Here is a 25,798-nt window from a genome sequence, read left to right on the forward strand (position 1 = left end):
ATGGATGTTGAGTCGGTGTCAAATGCGCCAACGATTATACTGCTGTGTGAAAGACAATTTGGAAATGAAGGTTTGAAGGTGAGTGAACATCAGGCAGGAATTGGTTCCTATGTGTAAATCTACATTTATAACTGCAGCATGCAAACATGTTCCTTTAAAAGACAGTGATCAATAGCGTGACCAGCACACAGACAGTCCTTTGTAAATAAAAGTTCGCCTTAAAGTGCAGGTTTTTTGATGTCAGTGAGGTCCGTTAGCCGTGCACAGCTCCCACCTTTTAACTTGTTTCAAACAGCCCTCTATGGATGTGTCGGATGATGTGATTTGATCCCCTAAAATGTTCACCAACTTCACTGAGCCCTGCAGGAATACATTCCACAAGCAGCATGAACAACCTCAACAGTAAACATGAAGTGGAGTTATCAGCCAAAAAATAAAAATGTACAAATAAAATGCATGGCAGAGATGTAATATTGAGTTGCATTAATCAAAAAAAAAAACCCTCTTGAATTGCACAGCTGTTCCAAATACTATGCTAATTGTTTTGGGTATGTGAGGCACAATCTGCAAATGTGATTGGAAACGTGACAGTGCAGGTGTGCAGACATTTGAAGACACACCTGAAAGAAGTTACTGAAAGGTGAGTTGTTTTGTCTGCTCAGTATAATGTGTAGATAGCATTACACTAGAAAAAGTCAAATTTTAAGCAGTATTTTTGTGATTTGTGAAGCAAACCTATCATTTCCAACCTTAGGTGTTGTGCCAAAAAGCACTTGTCTATATTATTTTATTTGCTCTGTCCTACATTTAACCAATCCAATTGTTTTAACTGGTTGAAATTGCTTTAAAGGACCAACTTGACCTATAATCCCTACATAGTGACTTGGTTTCATTTTTTTTTTCATTTTAAAGATAATACACTCTAGGATAGTTACAACTGAGATTTTCTTCATGTTGTGTACAAACCCTCATATTGAGTACAGTCTAAACATGAGAAATAATACTATAATATTAACTATAATGTAAATATAATCCTTAACTAGCTGATAAACTGCAAACATTTATTTGGCCACAATTATTGAATTAAATGAAATGCTTCATAAAGTTTCAATGTTGTGATTATGCTAAGAAAACAGGCAAAAAAAAATATATAAAAAAATAATACACACAAAAATTGCTCATGAGGGATTCAGGAAATCTACATTTGTTGGGCTTTCATGTCGAGTCACCAGATTGGATGCAAATGAGCCAGGTTAATTTCCATAATTAAAAATGCTGTAGGGCCTTAGTGACACTATTTAGTAGAATCAGGTAAAGCTGTATTTTATATTATTTTTGTAGGTTTTATTCCTTCATGTGTTAACTATTAGGTAAATTCATATCATATACAATACTGTGGGGTCTTAACATCAGTATTTAATCTGGAAAGCACTTCGATGAAACAATTTTTTCTTTTTTTTTTTTTTAAACTCAAATGTGCAATAAAAATCTATTTTACCACAGACATAAAATTCTATGTTTTGACTGGACACCTGCACAAACAGGTGAGCTGCAGTTTGTTTCCAACGAGCCAAGTCTCTTTTTTTCATTAACCGTTAAAATATGCTATGTATATGTTACGTTAAAACAGGAGAAAAAGCTGAATTTTAACAAAAGAAATTTTTTAAAAATTCCGAGCAGCACAGGTGATGCTGATGCGAGTCCATGACGTCACGGGGAGAGTTTTCATTCAGCAGTTTGACAGCGGCGTCTCTTGCGTCATATCTCCGCGCCCCGGCCCGCCGCAGTGGAGGACACACGGAGCATGGGAGACCTTGGAGGAGCGTTTCTGCTGGTCGCTGCTGTCTTCTGGCTTCATATCAGCGGTAGGAAGCTGCTCTTACTGTTTACTGTGCGGACGGACGGAGAGTCTTCAGACTTCCAGGCCGTCCGTCACTTTCAATCAAGTCTGACTCGCATGCGGTGAACTTGAGCTCCGACTCGACGTGTTGTTACGTTCATAGTGCAGCTAAACAAACACGAAGCGTTACACAAAGACCTACAGCTGCAGTTTCAACACAGGAGAAGATGTTTTTCGTATTTACACTGAAATATAGGTGCGAATCTGTCTGAAAGCTGTAAACATTCAAATTTAGCCCCTTGGCTTCTTCTTTACATTGCATTGATTCATATTTGGATTTACAAATATGTCATAATTAAATACATTTTTTTTTACATTAAAAATGTTTTTTTTTTTTTTTGGATGGGAATATAGCACTTTGTGACACTGTCCAAATGTCAGCGTAGTTTTCATCCCAGTGAGACTCGAGAAGAAACTGTTGAAGAAAACTGGCACAGAAGCCAACCACGTTTTAACCCTCCTGTTGTCCTCATTTACGAGCACCAAAAAATATTGTTTTCTTGTCTGAAAAAAAACAAAAATACAGCAAAAAATTCCCCAAATTTCTGAAAATTTGCAAAACCTTCAGGAAGAAAATTCCAATAATTCCTGAAAAGTTTCCCTTAGAAGTTTTATTGAAGAAAAAATCTCCCAAATGCGGTAAGGAATTCTTATAAATATTTTCAAAAAATGAGTAAAAATCTTCCCAAAAAATCCCAAAAATATCTAAAGTGATTAGATATATATCAGTAAAACTTATATTTTCTTTCAGAACATTCACATAAAAATCAACCAAAATCCAGTGAATTTTGCTGGATTTTGGTTGATTTTTTTTTTTTTTTTTTTTGGAAATGTTCTTCAAGAAACATTTTTAACATTTGTTTTTCTACCAAAAAATGTTCAAAAATTTCCCAAAAATGTTGAAAATGTGGACATCAGAAGTTTCACTGTGAAAATATATTTTTTTCCCCACATTTTCAAACTTTAAAATGGGTCAATTTTGACCCGCAGGACGACATGAGGGTTAAGGTAAAAGTTCATCAAAAGTATTTATTACAGACTGCTAAGAGAGAATAAATTACATTTCTTATGCTATTTTTCATGATTTCACGTGTTGTTTTTTTTTACCTTTCTTTTGCAAGTGTTGCTCTGTTTACAGAATAAATGTAGTTTTTTGTTTTCTTTTTATTGCGTACGCTCCAAAATAAAATGCGATGGCATATGATGGTTATTCAGGGCTGCAGACTGACTTTTTCACTGGTAGCACCGATGAGACCACCTTTATTATTTGGTCGTCCTTCCGTCTCCCCACAAGCAAAAACACATGATTTTTCTTCTCAATAGACACTACAACTTACCAATGTTCCCTAAACGCCCCACATTGCAGACTGCAGAAGCTGCTGCTTGGAGGCAGCAGTGCAAAAAAATATTTTGGAAAAAGTTAAAGTCGGGCGTTTTAATGTCAGGTTTGTCCCAGATTTGTGTTGTTTTGTTCTACATACAATCTTTTTTTGCAGGTGAGCTGCTCATTTCACCAGAAGACCACACTTTTAAGTGTAAATATTGCAGTACTCTGAAGTTACAAAAGTACTACTTTCCACCACTGAGTATAACAGTGTAGCTGCCTGCGCCAGTTAGAGCGGCACAAATACAGCTTAATGATCATCATGCACTAGCACAATGCAATCACTTGAAATTTTGAGTCGCACACTCTCAAGAAAAGGTCGCAAATGCACCATTTTGGTTGCAGTCTGGAGCCCTGTTACGCAGAAAAACCTCATTGTATTCATTGGTTGTCATTTGCTTCGGGACATAACTTGTTACCTTCCTAAAATAATGGCCTAAGTCATTTTTAAACAAAAGGTTTTTGTTTTGTTTTTTGCCTAAATCATCTCCTCATGATACTGACACCTCTGGTAAAATCGCTTACATCCTCAGTTGAATGGATTATTCAGTTCTACCCCTGTAGTATAATGGCCTAGGTCAAGGTTCAGTGTGGTCTGGTTCAGTTTTTTGTTTCCTGAAAAAATGCCTTGGGCCATTATTTTAAGAGGTTTTCGATATTAGACTTTGCAAGGAATAGACTGATTTCCAAGTATTGTTAGTTTGCCAATCTCTTTAAAGTTAGAGTCAGGACATACATTTTGGAAAACTGGAGCTAAAAAGCAGAAGTGGAATTGTAACTGTAATTTGTCACGATATTTAACTCTTTTAAAAAAATCATTTTACTACCTTTGCCTTTTTAGTGGATTAATTAAAATTGTATTGTTATCCAAATTTCGTACTTGTCTGCATATAAATAGCATAATATTGAGATCTCCATATATTAATCTACTTTGAGTTTAAATAAATGTTGAATGAATCCATGGATGATTCGTCCGACAAGTTTTCCTATCGACTGACATTGTTCACAGTAACAGTAAATCTGTTCTTCTCTCAGATGCTGCACTTCACTCTCTGCCCTCCTGCCACCAGCAGCTGGAGTTCAGGTGCAGCAATGGTTTGTGCATCTCCAAGCTGAAGGTGTGCGACGGACGCAAAAACTGTGAGGACGGATCAGATGAACGCCACTGCAGTGAGTACAATGTTGACTTCATTCCGTGCACATTGGGTTTTATCAGCACAGACAATAATGTTGTAATCTGACGCAGGTTTATCTAAACAGCAACATCAAAGCAACACTTCTTAAGATATTAAGGTAACAATGCAAGAGATTAAAGGAGGATGAAACTATAAAATCAACAGGGTTTATAAGGAGCAAAATAAAACAGGCCATAAAAAGTTCAGTAAAGCATTAAACCAGAGAATAAAAAGGATGCGGCCGTCTCTTAATAGTGGAAGAGGAAAACTGAAATGTTTTGAGCATCAATTCAGAATAATTAAGAGTTGGAACAAACCTCAAATTTCTCTGCCAGTTATTTTTTGTATTTAGTTCATGAAAAGCAAAAAAGTGTTTCTCCAGCAAAGCACCAAAAAATCTGAAACTGAGACTGAATCAACACCAGTCAAATTCATGCACTGTTCATAGTCCACACTGATGAGGGACTGTTCAGATCAAAGCTGACTTTCTGTGTTTTTTTTTTTCCAACTTCTTTCCATCATTAGTGATATTCTAATGTTGTGTCAGAGTCTGACATGTTTTGCCTTGAACCTTGATTTTTATTATCCCATCATGACATAAATGTATTTTTTTAAATCTTGATTCCAAGGTTCAGCTCACACAGCCCTACATGCAGTTTTAAAATTACAGTGCAGTAAAGATCATCTTCCTTTCTGTTCCTTTGTGGGAATATTCTGTTGCATACTTTGTCTTCTAATCCTGTTAAGGTTATTAGAGCTGCTGATGTTGGATTCCAGAGGGATTTGGTGCTGAGCCTATGAACCGTAAGCTGCAGGTTTGCAAAGAAAAACACTGCGAGAGAGAAGTTTTTGGAGAACCGAGTGTGATTTCAGGGATTCAATATGAACACTGATGATGTGAGGGAAGTCAGCAGGTATGAATGTGTGCAGTGTTGACTTGGACCCAGAGACCTGGAAGGTGCTGGCTAGACTGCTGGCCAGGAAAGTGAAGCAAGTGAACAGGTTTGACTTCCTTTCCCTCAGAAATGCAGGAATCTGCAGTTTAAAAAAAAAAGAGTAAGTGAAAGAAAATTAGTAACATAATGCAATCCAGTACAGTTTGTCCAATATAACTTAACAAATCTTCAATATAACAAAATATATTAATGCAGTTATTTACAACTGGATGCACTGTGATCGATGTTGCTCCCTCCTGTATTCAGCACAGTTTAAGTCACATCAGGGAGACAGTAAATGACAGCAGGAAAGAACAGATTTTAATTGATTCATGTAGAGGTTGATGCAAAATTTTATTGGAGTGAATTGAAGGGAAGCATCCTGAATCCACAGCAAGAAAGAAGAAACTTTCATCAAGCATCATGGTTTGGTTTTCTCACCTGAAGTTTCTCTGCCCAGCAGGGCACAAAGTATCACCGTCTCCTCTAGTTTAGTTTGGAGAAAATTTATTTGGGCTCAGCCAACGTAAGCAGTTTTGTGTAGTTTGATCTGTATGTGTTTTTACTTTGTCGTACAGTAGTATTGTTGCCATGACTACACACTCTCACCATGATCAGTCTCACTTGAAAAATTACACAATCCAATGTTTTTGTATGTCACTGCCACAAAAATTCCAGAGATTTATGTGAAAAATGCCTCTGAAGGACTATTTGCCTGCCGACATTATTAGAGTTTTTATTGCTGGACTTTTGAACCAAAGTCCACACAGTAAATACAGTAGATGGGTAGCAGGAAATTAAAGTTATCCCAGTGGGAAATTGCTGTGTTGATAGGGCTATAATTTTTCTTTTAAGGCTTACAGAATAATACTTAAGTTTAGCAGAAAGGGATGTTCATGAGTTGTGATGTGATATCTTATAATTTCAGTTCAGCTTTTCAAACAAATGCTGATCTGCTGTGGCTCACAACAAATACATGCTCTCTGATTTCCAATAAATCTTTTGTTTTTAAGCTATGGATTTTTCCTTCTCAGAGAAACGGCTGAAAAACTTAAACACTCCACCAAGTCAGACTGAAATTCTTTTCTTTTTGCAAGGACCAGCCCTCAGATGTGGGAAGCCCCAAGGTTTCAGATGATTTTAGTCGCTTCAGGTGTCGACAACTATGTGGAGTAAACGCACCCACTTAACATTTTATTTTTAGTCAAACCTTCTGAGACTCTGAGTTCACACTTGATTATTACTCAAACTATAGTTGTAAATTGCGCCCCTGACTCTCCACAGGTCACGCGTGCTCTGCTGGTTTCTTCTCTTGTGGGCCGTCTGACGGCTGCCTGCCCGAGAACAAGCTCTGTGACGGACGGACCGATTGCAAAGACGGACGGGATGAGACCCAGGAGCTGTGTGGTTCAGGACAAAGAGTCCCTCAGAAGTCTCCCGCGTGTGCAGTGTCGGAGTTTCGGTGCAGAGACGGGAGCTGCATCCCCCACAGCTGGAGGTGTGACCACTCAGCGGACTGTCCTGACGCCAGCGATGAGGACCACTGCGGTGAGTGACGTGATGGCGCTGCATGTCTCAGAACAAGTGCTGAAACTGCATTGGGTTTTGTGAAACTTTTTAAATCATACAACAAGCAAAACAAGAGCATAAACTTAAGAACAAGTCCCTAAGTTTTGCTGCTGACTCTCATTATATTCTTTGTATTAAATAAATACTTTGTCCTTTTTGGAGTGAAAATGTAAGATCTAACATACTTTGTGTCCCAAGCACTTCAGGAGTAATTTGTTGTTAAGGTTCGAGGATGCTTTGAAACCTGTACTGGAGGTGCCACAAATAGAATACACTGACGATCAAATCTTAAGACCAGTTGAAAAATTGCAAGGAATTGCATTTTGCACTGGTGACTAAGAAGGTTCTCAGTAGAGCTTCAAAATGCAAAAAGAAGAAATGGAGCGAGAGGGGGAAAAAATTCAGTGACTAATTTATTGAAAACAGTTGAACTGAAATAGGCTGTTCATCAGCTGATCAAAAGTTTAAGGCCGTAGCTCAAAAAAAAACTAGAAAACCCAAAACAGAAGTAAAAGTGTCAAAAAGGACTCAGTGATGAGGAGCTCCACCGTTCCTGTGGATCACTTTAAAAATTCGTTTAGGTGTGGTTGATGCGAGTGTTTCCAGGAGGCTGGTGGGAACGTTGCTCCAAGTGGTGAAGATGGCTTCACGAAGAACTGATAAGGGGAGCTTGATAGAGAAGCTTAAATACGTCGTACTTTTGCACACTTGACCATGAAGTGAGTGTGAATTTTGAATTCTGTCAGTTAGAAAAATTGCTGGATGCAGCCTCTATATGATTCCAGAGAGTTTTAGATGCTGGTCAACCAACTAACAAGAGGTTTGCTTAAAGAACGTCATGTCAGGCCCTAAAATCCTGTGGAAACGAGAGCAGATTGTTACAGAAACATATCTCATAACTTTATGGATGTAGTGATATGGGCTCACCTATAGTGCGATCTTTTGTTGCTGATATTTTGCAGACTGTCCAGCAGAGGGCAGTATAGTACTTCATTATACAGATTGGTACCCAACATGATCATGTTCCTGAACACGCTTTCAGCTTAAAACTGAGTTCTAACTGCCAGAAGTCAAAAACATATTTTATTCCATTACAATTATTTCTTCAGTGATTACTGCAGTTTTGTGTGTTTTAATAGTGATGAGCTCAGCAGTCTGACTATCACTAGAGTAGTAGAGCTGAGTTGAATGAAAAAGAAATAATCCCCATCTACTGGGATTATAAAATTACATACTTGATTATAAAATGAGGAGAAAGTGCCTAAAATTCTCTAGCTGCAGCGACAGAGGTGATAATTTTCCAAAGTTTTGTGTCATTATAGATGTAGAATATTTGCATATCAAACTTGAACAAAAGAAGATGTATGAAGACAACACACTCGGGTGGACATTGTTCGCTATTGTTTTGACATTTAAGAGATTAAATGATGCATAAGAAACGATCAGTTACATCAATCTATGATTCAAATCATCATTGGTTGTAGTTTTAGTGGTGTATAAAGATACTGCAGGTTTGGTTGTCAGTCTTATAAGCAAATGTTCTAATATGTTGTATTTGGTTTGTTTTGACTTATTTGCATGAAAGAAACCAGAATCTGTCATAATGTTATTTCAGAACCATTTCCAAGGTCAAAAGCATGAGTAATGTCTTGATAATGACTTTTCTATTATGTCTTTTAAATTTTTTTTCTTAAATGCCAGCCGACATCCAAACTTTTCTGCTTGCTTCTCTATATTATAATGCAAGGAACTACCTAATAAAGAAATGCAAATATGTCTATATATAGTTTACGTTTGCTTTTTGAATACTTTATTATTTCAACTGAATGGGTTAAAACTTTACTGTAGATTGTGAGAATATTTTCAAACCTTTTGTCACTGTAACATCTGTCCAAAGCCCTTCTGGTTCGTTGTGGTTGGGTCTAGAACAGGACACTCCCAGAGCTTGACATTTTGAAGATGGAACATTTTCATCCAAAAGTGACGTAATATTTGACATCTTTTTAAATGGTAGGCTGGATGACGAGTCATACAAGGTCAATCACAGCAACGCCCTGTTGACAGAGCAAAATAAGCTAAATAACAGGGACAAACTGTCATTACTAGAATAAAATGGCAGGGACTGAACAGGATGTAGACTCAAAGGAATCGGAGTCGGTGAGACTGGACTGAAGTTACAAAAGAATGTTTATTTTGTTTTTTTCCCTTTAAACTGTTATACTGACAGTATAACCAGTGTTTTATTGATTGTCTGCACACATTCCTGCAACATCAATCAATTAAAGCATTCATTATCAAGTTAGCAATCTAGCATCAAGGGCTTGGTCTGTAAAAGAGTTCAATAAGGTTCAAGGTTCATTGCTGAGCTTTGAAATGTAAGTTGACAGAATGATCTCGCCTCGGTGTCGCTGCAGCAGCTCTTCTGGGGCACTCGATCATATCCCCTGATCTAAATGAGTAGACTGTTTGCTCGGGAACTGCTGATGTTGAAATATGCATTTTTTACCGCTTTGAGTCCTCAGTTCAATTCAGTTTATTTACGTAGCACCAGTTCACCACATAAGGGCAAATCACTCAGGAAGGTCAAGACCTGACAGTAGTATATTGTAGAGGAAAAACTCAACAAATCAAAAGATTCCCTTTGAGCAGGCCTTTGAGCGGGTCTTTGGCAAGAGTGAGAAGTAAGAAAAACAACTACTTTTTAACAGGATAAAACCTCTGGCAGAACCAGGCTTAGACCAGCGCTCTTTAGCAGAATGATAGTGAGGATCTGGAAAACTGTCTGGCTATGGGAGACGAGTTAAACATTGAACAAATCTGTCACATTTCAGCCACAGAAGCATGGCTGTTGGTATGGTGATGTCAGTCAGTCCTCTGGGATCTTGGAACTTGGATCCAATGAAGTATCTCCATGACTGTAAAATGGATCTTTGTGTGATTAGGGACAGACGTTCAGGCTCTGCAGAGGACTAATCTACTGACTTAGGAGGTATGTCGACTTTCCTCTTGTGGAATCATCAGGTCAGAACATCAAGTTGTCCATTTTGGTCTGTGGTTCCTGCAAAATCCATGACATCCCCATCAGCCTCAGCTGTGATCTGGCCCAATAAGCAAGTATTAGAAGACAAAGTGATAAGGAACATGTTGCAGAAATGTATGTCAGTAAGAAAAAATTAACTCGTGCACTAGTACATGATAACATTTGAGCATCATAAACTTCTCACAAGATCTAAAACACATATTTGTCTTGAGCACATTACAGTCATGGATGGATGAACAATAACACGGTGCTTCCTTGTGCATGACCTCTGCTGACGTGTTTGATCTTGCAGATCAGGACGAGTGTCGAGTCAATAATGGCGGCTGTTCTCATTATTGTGTGGACCTGCCGATGGGTTTCCACTGCGACTGCCCTGAAAACATGAGGCTGGTCGAGGACACCCACTGTGAGGGTGAGCTGATTTAACTGTAATAGCTGAAGTGTCATTTGTTTAAGGACTGGTTTTTGCATCACCACATGACAATGTTCTAAATGTTGTTCCGGGTGTAGTGTTGACTTTATGGTAACTGATCAACTTCAATAGACCCTCCTTAAATAACGAAAGCCTCATTTCCATTTATTTATATAACTGTCTTTGAAACTCTTTGTGCTTTCATCTAGAGGTCGATGCGTGCCTGGAGAGCGACGTGTGCGACCAGCTGTGTGTCCACGTGAACGGCAGCTTCACCTGTGACTGCCTCGAGGGCTACCACATGAATCCAGTAACCAGAGAGTGCAACGCCAACGGTGAGCAACAAATGATCTCAGTGACCAGCCACAGACGGCATAGAGGCCTAACACAGAGAGCCAGGGATGAGATCCCAGGATTTGTTATTTGTACAGCATCATTTTGGAAGTTAACTCAGCGTGTGTCATTTCTAGCATTTCAGCCATATCACCAGTTTCTCCCAGATACCACACTACACATTTTCACATTTCCCACAGGACGAAATAACATCTACTCCACACAAACTCTTCTTGTTACAAGCTAATGACGAACAAACTTACTTCAGCCAGCTGTCAAACTCACAAAGCAGCAGCACAATTTTCCTCACATCCCCACCTCACTGACGTTTGTCTCTGTGTACCCCAACTTTATAAACCCCCTTTTTTAAATTATTTTTTTCTGACTTGATTGACCAACAAATGTCACCTGCTTGGTTGATCTTTTTACCTCTTGTTCCAATATCAAGTGAGTTCATGGATTTTGCACAAGTCATTTATTCATTAAGTATATGGCCTTCACTTTGTGATATTGTGCCTGTATTTTTTTTTTGCCTAAAGCTTAGTAATATACTTCATAAAAGCTTCATAGTTTTTATACAAAAATCTGTATATTTATGGATTTTACACTTGATGTTTGCATGAGACTTACACCAGAAGTGGTTATATTTTTTGAATCTGCTTCATTTACTGAATTAAATAATTTTCTTCTGCCATTTCATCTCCTCTGTATTTCTCATCATTATATCTACTGTATGTCGGAGTCACCGCTAACCTAATCTATTTTCACCATGTATTTAAAATGTAATCATAAAATAAGTTAAACCATTTGTCAATAAAATATTTACAAAATAAGTCAAAACTGACACTCATTAAAGCTGTATAATGGGTTGAAGGTAAAGTTAACAGTGGAACTAAAGCATGTGGTCAGAATAAAGAGTTTTCTTTAAAGACTGGAGGTTGTGTGTAGAACAGGAGGAGACTCAACTTAATGAATATACAGTTGGTCTATGAGGAAAAATGAAAATATTCATAGTATCTCACAAGACCCACGAACAATGAGGCAACATTACAACATGTTTGTGTATTAAGTTCAATTCAACACAATTGTGTGTATATAGCACCACTTCACAACAAAATTTTTTGTTTTACAGTAAATCAGTCTTTACATAACGTTCAAACATGCATTAGCCCAGTCTGAAAAATGAGGCTAAAATGAAGACTGGTCTAACACTACAGACCACTCTAAAACATGTAACAAGCCTCAGAGATGGTTTTTGCATCAATATGTCAACAGGACAACAGACAGGAACAAAAAAACACTGGTAGTCTGAGCAGGACAGTAGTTTTGTCATCATCAATTCCCCTTACGTGACTTTGGAAAGAATCTAAACATTTAAATGAGCTAAAGCGTTGGCAGAGCTCCTGTCCAGTGTTTGATTAAGAGCCACTGAAACACGTGTTTGCACACAATATTTGTATGCTATCAGCAGCATGTGTTCAGGTTTGAATCCTGGTGTCTGGTTGAATTATGTGATGCTCGGACTGGCTCTACCTTAATAAACAGTGACTCATTTACATAACAAAAGGTAAATACGGCTGTACAAACATTTTCTATCATTGCTTCACTTCACTATGGACATACTCTTTGAACAAGTCTATAGATAGTCCACAGGACTTTATTTCCATTGTGCTCTTGTATTGTGTGACGTGCTTTGTATTATGTTAACAGACCTAATGATCAGTTTTGTAATATTCAACTTGACTTTCTGGCAATGTTGATAACTGAAGTTTTGCACACTCCCTCTGATAACGTTAACGTTTCACCTCATGCTACTAAATGCTACAATGGCTGTCATGAGGGGCCACTCTCCTTCTATTTTTGAATGATTCCAGACATTTTAGCTACTTGTGAGAACCAGCAATGGTTAAAAGGACTTTTCACCGACAATCAAAACTCAAAGCCTCATCACTTACAATGTGGCCTTTTATTTCTTTTCTCAGGACATCTCTGGCTGTGAAGAGTGACACAAGATACACAGGGTTGTTTTTTGTGTGTCCTTGCAGGAGATGAGCCTCAGCTGGTTTTCACCGCATCTGAAGGAATACAGTGGAAGAGCATTACTGGCCCTGGGAGCAAAACACTGGCCCCACATTTACCAGGGCCGGGACCCGTGGCGGTCGTGGCCTCAAACCGCATGCTGTACTGGGCCCAGCAAGGACAAGGCTCCATATACAGGTATCAGAGTAGAGCTGGAGCTGTTACATCCATCACACTCTTCTCTAAAGTAGATTGAAGAAGTGATGTGTGACAATTTTCAAACTTCAAATCAAAATGTAAATACACTGATTTATCCTATCCATCAGTTAGCAGAATAAGCAAGATAACCCGGACGTCTTTTTCCTCCTTCAGTGCCTCCTGAAACTTTCCCCGGTCAATTGAGTGGATTGGACAGGAGGTTAATTCTTTTTCTCTTATTAGACTTATTGATAAAGACATTGCGTGATCAAAATCAAATTAAATGCAAACTGAGCAAGAGTTAGCATAAAGTGGTTCATTTTCATGTGTTTAAAGGGCACACTGATAAAGAGAATAAAATAAGACATCTTAATAAATTCATTCACACGGAATAGCACAGTACACATCCATCATCTGTAAATAGTGACACAGTAGAACACATGATAATAAACTGTTTGAAAAGTGGGATGTCTTTGAAAAGTGGCCAGACTTCCACCGTTTTATCAGAGCCAGAAATGGTTAAAACAGAAAGAATCATTGGATTTTTCTACGTAATAAACATCCTTCAGCTACACATTTCTGGCATGCACCTTCATTTGAAAATTAACTAAATCTAAGCTCAAAAATGTGATATTTCATCAAAACCACTTCACTCAACAAGTTACATTCATAATTTAGACAAAGATAATCAGATTCTGTAAAATACAAAAAATTCCTTCAGCAGAATCGTAAAGCCACATTCAGCTGCTACCACCAGTCACATGACAATAATTTAGGGACTTTTCGGCTGAACTAGATTGAACTGCAGGCTGTGTTTTCACAGAGCAGGGAGGAGACAAATATGGAAACAGATAAAAATCTAAGTAGTGAAATCTGTGTAGTTTGTAGAGTTACCATTTTTTCCAGTTTTAGTAACACCTGTGGTCACTTGATAAAAGCTGATGTACATGTTGATTGTAGGTTTTGTGTCATACGTGGTTGTCCTCTTCCCACAGAGGTGCAGGACTTTATGTAGCAGTAAAAAATGAGCCCACGGTGAGTAGAAGTATGAATAAAAAAATACCCAGAAGCTGCCTAAAGTTCTGGGGCTTAAGCAGAAGAAAGACTAGCACACACAGAGATTATGGTGGACTGATCCACAGAGATGACAAGATAGCAGCAGAACAGGAAGCTAATATCCTAATATTGACATGCTTGTTAATAATCCACACGCTCAGTTGATTCAGTGAAATAATGGCTTCCTTGTGTAATGTGGGTGATTTCCATTTTCTTGCTTGTATTTATAGATCCTGACTGACTGAAGGCACTTTTGGTCAATGCCCACTCCACCTAACCTGCCTTCTTTCTGCACACGCATAGCAGAGTTTACGTGCTGCTTGCATGTTTTCACTCGTCCACCACAGACACCCACTGTAATATAAATAGAAGCACGTGTATGTCCCCCGTCTCTGTGGTTGTTTGCTTTGAGTATACAGTATCAGAGTCTTAAAGCTGCACCAGAAAAACTCTGCAATGGAAACTATAAACAACCACATACTGCACAGTGTAAGCACTATTGATCATACGGTCAGCACACGAAGATCATGACAACAGAGTTACTGTCACCTTCACCAAACTAAAGAAATCAGGGTTCCAGATTGACACATCTTTACACCAAAAGCTTAAGTTCTGTTTGACAAACATTTAGACAAATAAACTGTCTATAATGTTGATGTTACTTTAGCAAAGGCTCTTGTTCTGTTTAGCAGCTCTTTGTTATAAATGAAGGGAACTGAGTTGTGCTTAGTAAGAGCCAGTCTTTTATTTGTTGTACTCAAGTTTCACTGCAGTGTTTCCCACAAATTGAGACTTTACTTGCGGTGGTGGATGGTGGAGCATGTAATAGTTGATCACATGCAGAGACAAGTGAAGAGGAGGGGAAAGCATATAACACTGGTTATTTTCTGTAGGTATAATTTACAAACTTCTTCTAAATGCCTCACATGCAAACTATCGGTCCATATCTTAACCTGTCATTATCCCAGTGATTGCTGTGCAGATAAACCGAGTAACCTCAGTCCCTCAAAACCACTACTAGGTTAAATCTTAGCATGTGTTTGCACCATGTATGGGAGATTGTCGTCAGTTTGTTGCCTGGATATTCCATTCAGTGTGTGATAAATGTGGAGTGATAAGATGCAGTGATTAATTTTGAAAGAGCAGCGGCCAACTGGAAAAGTGTAACTCTCGGCTGGCCAGTGATAACAGACATCCATGTTTATAGGGCCGGTCCTGCTGTGGCAGTCCAGCCAAAAAGACAAAAGAACGATGAGCTGTTCTTTTGAATTGCTCTCATCCAGCTCCTATCATTAGTCTGTAAGATGTTTGTAGTTTCAGAGTTTGATTCACTATAAATTTCTGAAACATTCTCACCCCTCGATCTTTAGTTTTTGAAAAAAACTTTACATTCTTTACTCATCTACCGTTATCATTTCACATGTGCATATTCAAGTACAGCACCATGAATGTCTTCCAGAAATTGTGACTTATCCCGTTGTTTAAAAGATATTGTGTATTTCCATCTTTATGACGGCTTGTTTGTGGTTTTATACCATGTCAACATAGTCAGAAAACACATTTTAGTAACTATAAAAGTTTAGCGTTGTCCCTTGAGTTTATGAAAAGCCAACACAATGCCAACACAAGAATTTGACTTAGATTCGATAACAAACCAAAGAATAGGTGAATAGACAGATCAGAGCTTTTGCTCCTCCCTCCATTATTACAAGCCTGGATTAATCACGTTTCAAATCCTTTCAGACTATGTGCCTATCTGTTCTTGCAATCTTTTTGAAGAGGCCTTTCAAGACAAAGAAACTTTTGTGTGCCTTCATGCATAGCTGCTACTTCACAGATAAGGTAAAGAGTAGACAGTGGGAATGTAATAAATCCTGTAAGGTGTTTGTGTGATTTTACTTTAATAAAACACAATTTTAAAAGAACTGTAGACCAAAAATTGAGAATTGCAAAACAAAATTTGAACCTTTTAACTGAAAGACAGTACAGGCAGACAGGAAATGTACACACATTTCACATTAAATCATGATGAAATCTGTTATTGAGGATTTTCTGTGATAGTAAGCATTTCAAGAAAACAAGCTGACAAAATACATGACTGAATGGCTGTGGCAGTTGACGCAGATGCATGAGATAAAATTATAGGGAAGTGAAAGAAAGTTGAGTCAAATGTGAACGAAGAGATAATGTATTGTTCAGCTACTGTGAAAAATGAAAGCAGTTTGCTTGGTCATCACATAAAACATAGCAGGAGACCTTGACAGAGAACATGACAGAAGTTTTACCTTTCTAATGATTTGTTTGTCATCTGAGTATTTTATGAAGTAAAAATGCTTGGTAATATAGCCTCTTTAGTATATGTATTTTTCAATTAGATACTGCATGTGAGAATAAGCAAGACATTTCTTTAGAAGTGCAGGAGTTTATATTGCAGTGCTTTAGCCTCTTGTCTTGACTTAAATGCTGTTACTTTTTACAAAATATATAGGTGAGATCTCAGCCAAAGACAAAGTACCAGTCAAACTGCTAGAAATTCAATATAGGACTTTATAAATCCTTATATCTGTGGAATATTATTCACTTGCAACACGTTAGCTCTTGCAGTGGCTATAAAGGCTGATAAATGTAAAACAGAGTTGATAAAATTTGCTTTTGATAGAATTTTAAAATCTTTTTTGTAATCTCAGTAAGCAGGTGATTAAATAATCTCAAAAGGTCCTTCATTTACAAGAAATATTGGAATAGGAAAGATCCTACAGCTGTGCTAGCGGCTCTATGAGGCTATACTCAGAAGCAGCTAAACGCTAACATCAGCATGTTAACATTTTATCACATGTGAGACTTTAATTTGCTGAAAAGGGGCACAATGTGAGACCTTTTAGATTTATTTACTGTACTTGAATCCTGATAGTCCCTGATCAACCTCTGGCCACGTTTATCTGGCATGTTTTGTCCTTCAGTTTTACCTAATGGAGGCCTAAGAACTTAAACATTTTATTTCCATTCTAGTTTAGTGTGAGTACTCTATTCTTTGACCCATGAAAATGAATGTACAAAATGTCATCTCAATCCATCCAGGAATTTGGTATGAGGTATTAAGAATGAGGTATTTCAGTGTGGACCAGCCGACCAACATGGCCAGCATGGAGTTCTGTTGCCAATGTGGCTAGAACCAGACCTTAGTGCTTTGGTTGCATTTCTCTGTAAAGGTTTTTGATTTTTCAATCATTCTGCGAAGAAATGGAATTATGCCATTGACGAATGGAGCCATGTTCGGTCATAGTCATGGTTTGGGAGGACTGAGTAGAGCAGAACTTCAAATAGACGCCATGTTTGTTTTATGGGTTATGCATGTTACATTCTTTAACTGCTTGATGTTTCTCAGGATCTCCCTGAGTGGACGGCCACAGGAAGCTGTGCTGGTACTGGAAGTTCAAGGTTCTGTCTCGGGCCTGGCAGTAGACTGGATCCACCAGCTTCTCTACTGGACCAGTACAGAGACCGGTTCACTCGGCATCGCCCTGCTGGACAGTTCGACTCAGCGTCAGCTCATCACTGGGCTCGACCAACCGTCTGCAGTAGCTGTGGATCCTCTCCGAGGGTAGGAGGGGCCAACATTTACATTTCATTTTAATAGCGTCATCAAAGAGGATAAGTGTTGTTCAAAGCACATCAGCACGACTTATACCTGCGATATTGCGACACGATTTTCAAGTCAAAGGCAATGTTTGTTTTTAGAGCTTATTCCCAGGATTCAGGAACTGACATAACACCACTTAGACGTGGTTGAACACACAATTCCTGTATTTATCCAAGGAGGGCCAACATGGTATGTAACAATACATACGGATATACAGTAAATACAAATGTGTTTGGAATGTCTTATTACTTACAGTTAAGTGGATTTCACGCCAATTTTTGCTGAGTTTGGGTTTTGCCAATTTACTTGGCTGCTTATCTGCAAAAAAGCTCTGATTATTGCCCAGCTTGGAGACAAAAACCACAGTTTGAATACCTTGAGTTTCTACAATACTTAAAAAAATTTAATTACTTTAAAAAAATTGATTTACTGCAAAAAAAGGTGAAATGCAGTTGCTTTAAGAAAAGTAGAACAGAAAGCAGAAAAAAATCAGAATGTAAAGAGGAACATGAATACTCAGGTGCTTTTCTTTCCTCAGGCTGCTTTTCTGGACTCAGTGTGGCAGCTCACCAAAGATCGAGAAGGCCGGTCTGGACGGCCGGGACAGGACGACTCTGGTCTCTTCCTCAATACGTCACCCTGTTGCCCTCTCCCTGGGTATGGGCTGAAATTTTGCACGGATAATGTTTGATAATGCTGCTGCAGATTGTTTCAAATCTTCCTTTTCCTATATTCACAGCTGCATACATGCATATTGTTAAGAGCAGTGATTTCCAACCGGAGGTACAAGTATCGCACAGTGAATGGAAAGATTCGCTAAACTCATCTGACAAACAGAAATTACAATGTGCTTTATCAGTATTGGAGACCTGAACAGGTTTAAGCAGAAAACTAACAGTTAAATAAAAGTAATAGTAGAAATAGACAACCAAAAGAATTGCATACATGATTCGCATGGATATGTAGTGGGGGGAAATGAATTAATGGTTCAAATAGATAGCTTAAAGTGTGGCTAGCAGTTGAAATTGTTAGTTAATAATACAGCTAAACAGTTGAAACTGTTTCCTAACAATCTAACAAAAGAATCACAAATGGCTAGCTGCAAGGCCAACAACTGAATTTGTTTGTCAGCTTAATATAACAAACGAACATGTGAAAATAGATGGCTAAAATTGGGGAAAAGGGGTTTGAATGGTACGGCTAACAGAATTGTTAGCCAACAGTGAATAAGAGATAAAATAGCTAAAAGTTGTTCTCTAAAATGGTTAATAGACAGTTTGAATTGTTTGTTAGGAATGCATAAATAATAGTTAAATGATGAAAAAGTAAATATGCATTGAAGTAGTTACCTAAAAGTGTGGTTAACAATACCACATAATAAGCTACAAGTATATTCGAGCTAAACATGAAGGAGAAACACGTGAAATAGCAAATTAAAACTAGAAAGAAACATTCGACGTTGCTAGTTATTAGCCAAATGTATGCCCAACAGTTTAAACTGTTAGCTATCATCAGGTTAACAACTAAAATGGCTACAAATATGGAGAAGCATCTGAAGATTTTTAAGTAAAAATGCTGATAAAAATATAAATTGTTAGCTGATAGTATAGAATAGCTTTTGAAACAGTTCAGAGCAGAAGATAATGAATAGACATTAAAATATAACGCTTTAACTGGATAAAAAGCTGTGATCAAACTAGCCTTAACACTGTCGGTTCAGTTAGATGAAATTGTATTCGAACGCTATCGAATATTATATGCTTATATAAACAAAATGTTAAATAACATCCTTTCATCCATCTATCCATCCATTAGCTGTACCCACCTATCCTCTGGAGGATCATGGGGCCCGGGGCACATCCATACCAGGACTGTGTTAAATAACATCCAATTAAAAATGAATTTTACTCAAAGTGTTTGAGCATAAGAGATAGTGATAATGAACAAATTAAATCTGACAGGTCTGAGTGAGATGACAATCAGTGGGAACCAGTGGTTAAGGGAAATTTGAAAATGGAAGAACACTAACTTCCTGTTTAGAACAAGAACAATACAGGTTTGTGCTGCTGCAAAAGTCAGAGGGGGCTGATGGCCTTTAGTGCATCTGAATATGTTGAAATACCTCAATGCAGGTGTTCATTGTACCCATTCGTGCATGTTTTTTTTTCCCATAGATATGCCTCGCCAGCTGCTGTACTGGTTTGACGAGGGAATGAGAAGCATCTCCAGAGTAAATGTAGAAGGTCGTCACCGCAAAACAGTGGTAGAGTCTAACGGCTATATGGACCGGTGTTTGGGACTGGCTGTTTTTGAGGTACAATCGCATTACATTTCTGTGTTGCCTGTCATCCAGAGCTTTTTGGGAGAGATTTCAGCTCCCTAAGAGTCTGGAAAGCACTATTTTTGAATACTGCAGGGTTAAATAAAAACAACACAAAAACCTCAACAAGTGATTTACGGAACTCCCTCATAAATACACGTGCAAGAATCTATGAAACAATTTAAGATAAGAGCTGAAATATCCCCCTTAATGTGCTACAATGAAAACTGTCTGGTTAAACATGCAGTGTGCCAGTAACCCTTTTCTGTCTGTTGTGCTTTAGGGATTTGTGTACTGGAGTGAAGAAGTTACACACTCCATCTGCCGAGCAAACAAACACAATGGCAGAAACCTCCAGGTGCTGCTGTCTAACATCACCTCACTTGGTGGTGTTTCCATCATCCAGGCTGTTCTTCAACCAAACGGTGAGACTAGTCAGCAAGGTTTTCAACATAATGTGTGTCCCAGACTTTATAATTTGCTGATTTGTAAAGTTTTGGTTTTTACGGCAACAAGCAAACAGGTTAGAGCCACGTCACAGCCACTGGTTTCTCTAAACTCTACATTCTTCTGCTTCCAAGGAACATCTGTATGTGGACATCTGGGGACAGTGTGTCGGCACAAGTGCGTTGTAAACCTGCGTTCTGAGCATCCAAAGTTCAGCTGCATTTCTCCAGAAATGAAACAAAACCAATCTCAAGAAATTCCTGCCATCACCCACACAGTTCCCACATCAACTTTAACCGACCCTGCATTTGCTGGAATCCTCTCTCTTATCAGTAAGATTCTGTTCATTTATGGCTCTTTATACGACGTATGAAACTCAGCTGGATTTTTTTCAGTACTGACACACATTTTATCACAAGTCTGTATGGCCTGTGGTGGCACTTATGATCTAGAAAAGATCGTTACTCCTTGCTAATCTTAAGGATATCAATGTGTCACTATAAACTGATGTCGACATGGTCATGGACTGATGAGTCACAGTGTAAGCGGCATCCATCTGTCACTGTTATTTCATTGCATTTTAAGAGTTGCACAACTGATTTTACTTGGAGACTCAGGCATGTGTTTAAACGGCCTACTGAAGCCATTGCTTACTAAGTTGTCAAATTTAAAACGTTTAAAATGCAAGCAACTTTACACGGCTGTCCACAGACAGGAACTCCCCATGACTTTAAGCATCTAAAATAGGACCAGTTTGTGTGTCTTCATACTTTTTTAAAAAAGTGTTTACACGTACAGTACATTTACATTCCTATGTCCACCTTATTTGAGTGCATTTTAGTACAGATAAAATCTCTCTGCAAATACAAACCTTTTTATTAAACATATTGATGTTTTTTTTTGAGATGCGCAGCACCTTCTGTTAAAGGCTTTTCTCACAAGTAATGCAGCTCTGTTCAGTCACTTGTTAGTCCACTCAGAGGAGGTAAAGGAGGTGACATCATGCAGGAAGCTGACGTCAACTCCTCAGCGTAACGTCTGTCAGGTCTGCAGAAAGGGATGACGCTCTTCTGTGTGTTTCCCAGTGTTCCTCAGTGTGCTGCTGGTGGGAATGGCTTTGTGGTGGTGGAGAGAAGAGTTCAGGCCATCCAGGTCTCTCACTGTGCAGAGCTTCGCCTTTAAAGAGTCCCAAGACCCGCTCATTATTCAGGGAACAACCGTGGCTCCAAACACATGTCTGGTCAAGGCAAGAGAAGTTTGCACACACACACACACACACACACACACACACAAACACGGGCGCCTTTATTTATGTTCAGAGAAGAGATGCCATTCATTCAGCTGCACATGTACCCTTGAGATGTGTATATATGTGTCTGATTTACGGAGGTGTTGAGTTTCTATTTTGGAGGCTGTGTTTATGATGTACCAACAGGAAAAACATGAAAGACACATATGATGGTGAACACCATTTAAAAGAGCGCATCATGACACCTTCATATCGTCTTTCTCTGTGCTCCTAAAGACCCTGATCTCCTCCTTGTCTTCCCTGGTTCTTCTCGATGAACGCTTCAATGTTCTCTGATCTGTAAAATCAGCATAGTGCCATTGTTTCTGCCCACTATTACTACTACCAAGGAAAAGCTGCTGCTTTTCAAATCACGGGATCAGCAGGTGTTTCCTCTTCAGGAAGTCCATTAAAAGAAAAACACTGCATGTTTGTGACATCCCCAGTTTCTTTTTTTTCATGCTAAAGAGAGTCATTGCTGCACACTGAAGCCAGGAAACTAGTGTGAAGCAGCCACAAATGCAGAAAAAATAAAGCATGGAAGCTCTATTATATTCTTGTGGAAAACACAAAATATGAAATTGTGGTTTTAATAACTGTATTTGAGGGGAAAAAAAGGCTATTTTTTAGTTTCCCACTAATTACATATTTTTGTCACAACACCTTAATACCCAATTTAAGGAATCCTTAATTATTTCTTTTACCATGCACATATTGGACAACATTTGCTAATCAGACATTTTGATTCACCAATAAACATTAAATATAGTGCAGGCTTCAAAAATCCAGTACTGGTTACAATTTAAGCTTAGTGAGGTTCCTATGATTTAAATGTTTGTCAGTTTTTCTTTAAAACGCATTCTGGTGGCTTCTTAGGTAAACACAGTTTGACCAGGTTCCATCAGGTTAAAGGCTTACAGTGCACAGTAGGTCAACTAAGCTGTGCTTTCTCTGATGCCAGGAAACTTTACTTAAGCTGGACTTGGACGGTGAATGAAGGTGAGACAAAGACGGTCAGCTGACTGGGCTTCTCCTGTACATGTGTCAACCCTGCAGTGACCTCGCAGCTGAGAACAACAACACGACAACCCGGCTGGTCACCCGCCACATCCCAACTCCCTCTGCAGGCTTAAATCACTGAACGACTTTGTGGTAAATATCTGAGGTCAGAGGGGGGGAAAAAAGGCCTTCAGTCATTGCTGTTTTACCTTCAGTTTTGGTATCATTTCCAGCCCTGGTGGCTCTACAGCAGATTCCTTGTTGTTCATTCACTCAGAAAGCTGTAGGCAGCAGTAAGAACACACACGCACACATTCTTCTTCTTTCAATATCAGTGCAAACGAATAGATGCCTTATTTTTTTAATCTGTGTTATCAAGCATTTTGCCTGTCTGATGAATGCTTATTTCTCGAACACATTGCGTGGAAATGTGATCCTGAGTTGAAATTATTGGCTGATACACTGTAATTAACTGACAAAAACTTTGTCCGGACCATTTTGGTTGTCAAAACAATAATTTCCCAAATGTTTCTATGTTTCTCTTTTCTAAGACTAACTGAATATGTTTTGGACTGTTGATCAGACAAAACACATAATTAGGAGACTTGTGTTTCTGAGATTTTATACCCAAAGCAGTAATTGGGGAAAATTCTCATTAGTTTCAGTTCTAGTGTGGTTTTATCTTGATAACTTGCACCTTCTCTCTGTGTGTGTTTTGAGTGTTTGTATCAACATTGAAATTCCCAAACTTTTGCCTCTGCAGTATTTTGAATGATTTTTACTTGCCAGTGTCCAGCAGGAATCTTGTGAATAATTTCACATATTTCTAAAAAAAAAAAATACTGGTGCTAATCTGGTTTGTATTGGACCTTTTTACTCTCTTGGCTTGTGAATGTGAGAACGTCAGTCAGAAAACCAGAACTACATTGTGCTGCCTTTTGTCCAGTGAACTTGAATCATATACAACATTCATTACAGTATGTACTGAGATTTAGTGTAAAGCTGGAATCTAATGTCTGATACCTGAATTTCGAACCGTATGTGCAAGCTAATTTTCCACAGCTGATTAGTGCAGCATCCATGCTGCTCAATTTAAAGTGGCCTATTACTAAGAGGAAAAGGTTAAAAAATATAGGTACATCCTCTTTTCTTTTTTTTTTTAAAGTCTGTGAATGCTGAACTAGTGGTGAACTGTAGTTTTCAGTGAGTTTTTGTACTTCTGCATTTGATCATTGAGCATTTTTGGGAAATGCTCTTATTTACGTACACTCAGACCTTTGAGTAAAGTAATGTCACAGCAGTTAGCATAGCATAATGAATGGGAACAAGCAGACACGGTTCAAAAGCAATAAAATCCACTCAGCACCTTTAAATCTCCTTAATTATAGTAGCATATTTAATTTGTTAATTGTATTTCTTTGCTGGGAGCAGGAAATGAAGCTTCTACTTGACTTGAAGCTTCCTGACAACAAGATTCCATCATAATTCAATGAACAAATGAGGAGTAATGTGTCCATTAGCGAGCTGTTTGACCTTGTTTTTATGCTCGGCTAAGCCTATCCAACTTCTGGCTTTAAATTGGCCTTCATTTACGTGTAAGACAACGAATAGGCTATATTCTCCAAATTTCCACATTTCTCTTAAAACAAATGGGAAAACAAACTGGTTGAGTGGCAATAATAATGTCATGTAGTTATAGTAAGTTGAGGGATTTAAGAGACACGGAAGATTTCTTTGGTGGCAGGTTTGGTGTATTGATGCTTCCAGCAAACTTGTGCTACGTTGATAATGTGGGTTTTCTTTTATGATGCGTCTCTGGGAGGTTTGCTTTTGCTCGAGCATCGATTGTGTTTGTCGCTGGTGTGAATGTTTGAACAATTGACATGCTTTGTCTAATTTCAGTCTTTTTGTTATTTTTGTGTCTCAAAGAAATGTATAAATTTGTTGGTCCTCTAAAAATCTATTGGCACTATTTGAGCAATAATTCTGCAAATATGTGCTAAAACTGCTGAGTTGTGTCGCTGGTATTTATTTTGAAGGGTTTTTATTTATTTCTTGGAGCATGGCATCTGCTGTAGTACTGTTAAAACATTGTTAAATGCTGTAAATGAATCAAATAAAGTATTTTTTTTTCCTATTTCTGTATTCATAATCAGTTGTTACATTTTGAGTCATCTTTTCTCAGAGACTATAAAATCACATAGAAACAAATATCCACTGTGTAAATCTAATTACCTGAATATTACCTGAATGTGTGTGCAACTACTTGAGATATGACTCTTAAAAACAGATTTTCCACACTGTATGCAAGAGAAAATATAGGAGCAAGTAACACCTTTTCTTACATCCTCCATGGTACTTCCTTGAAAAGTTTATGTCGCCTTTCAGAGTTTCCAGGTCTTGAAAATTTCTCAAAATGAGCTGAATAATAATTATTTTCAGGTGATGCAGCTTTTAAATGATCAAATAATCAATCTGAAGTGACTTTACAGTCAAATAATGGAGTTTTAGACATCTTTAAATTGAAATTCTCTTTTTTTTTCCTTTTATGAAGCTTAACAGGTTGAAATCTTAGACTTTTTTTTCTATTTTTAATATTGTCTTTAGTGTGTTGCAGCTGTCTTCTATGTTTCCTTCTAAAAGACATTTTCTTATATTCACCTTCTGACTTAAGCTTTTCATCAACCTTTACACAGAGTACTTTGTGAAGTTCTGGTGTTTTCACAGTAGTTATATGAAGGATTCTTCCAAATTCAGGCGTCTTTATATCTCCGAGACACATTCCCTGAACTCAGATGACCATAAGAGAAGGATCTAGAAGGCTTGGAAGTTGACGTGAGAAAATTAATGAAACAGCTGCTGGGTCAAAATAACCAAACAAACTGAACTAGTATGAAAAACCCAACAGTGTGCTTACAGAGACAACCCAGTACTTTTTTGAGTGTATAAATTAACTCTGGTACAGAACAGATAATGAAAAACTGTACAGTCAAACACAGTTATACTGATGTATTCCTTTTGAAACTTTAGAGCAGTTGAGTTCCTTCAAAATAATTTCACAGCTATCATTGCTGCTATAATGA

The 25,798-nt window shown here is 38.1% G+C and overlaps 1 protein-coding gene across 2 annotated transcripts; it reads left to right on the forward strand.

The window, feature by feature from the left end:
- Nucleotides 1-547: 547 nt before the first annotated feature.
- On the forward strand, nt 548-24,852 carry LOC111576563 (low-density lipoprotein receptor-related protein 8-like). 2 transcript variants are annotated; one of them, XM_055004964.1, is made up of 14 exons: nt 548-640; nt 1,681-1,865; nt 4,320-4,454; nt 6,679-6,942; nt 10,296-10,415; nt 10,625-10,750; nt 12,794-12,965; nt 17,407-17,622; nt 18,200-18,318; nt 19,836-19,975; nt 20,265-20,406; nt 20,563-20,760; nt 21,514-21,674; nt 22,773-24,852. In XM_055004964.1, the coding sequence occupies exons 2-14, from the start codon at nt 1,805-1,807 to the stop codon at nt 22,773-22,775; spliced, it is 1,857 nt and encodes a 618-aa protein (XP_054860939.1). In that variant the 5' UTR covers nt 548-640; nt 1,681-1,804; the 3' UTR covers nt 22,776-24,852. The 2 variants fall into 2 exon arrangements, with proteins under 2 accessions (XP_054860939.1, XP_023138068.2); XM_023282300.3 differs by having other exon boundaries at nt 551-640; nt 22,678-24,852.
- Nucleotides 24,853-25,798: the final 946 nt, after the last annotated feature.

This window comes from Amphiprion ocellaris, chromosome 2 (genome assembly GCF_022539595.1).
Source record: "Amphiprion ocellaris isolate individual 3 ecotype Okinawa chromosome 2, ASM2253959v1, whole genome shotgun sequence".
Taxonomy (NCBI): Eukaryota; Metazoa; Chordata; class Actinopteri; family Pomacentridae; genus Amphiprion; species Amphiprion ocellaris.

Coding starts and splice junctions, on each gene's coding strand:
- LOC111576563 (XM_023282300.3), top strand. CDS start 1,805: ATGGGAGACCTTGGAGGAGCGTTTCTGCTGGTCGCTGCTGTCTTCTGG. Junction 17,623..18,199: donor GCTGTGGATCCTCTCCGAGG/GTAGGAGGGGCC, acceptor TTCTTTCCTCAG/GCTGCTTTTCTGGACTCAGT. Junction 21,675..22,677: donor CAAACACATGTCTGGTCAAG/GCAAGAGAAGTT, acceptor CTCTGATGCCAG/GAAACTTTACTTAAGCTGGA.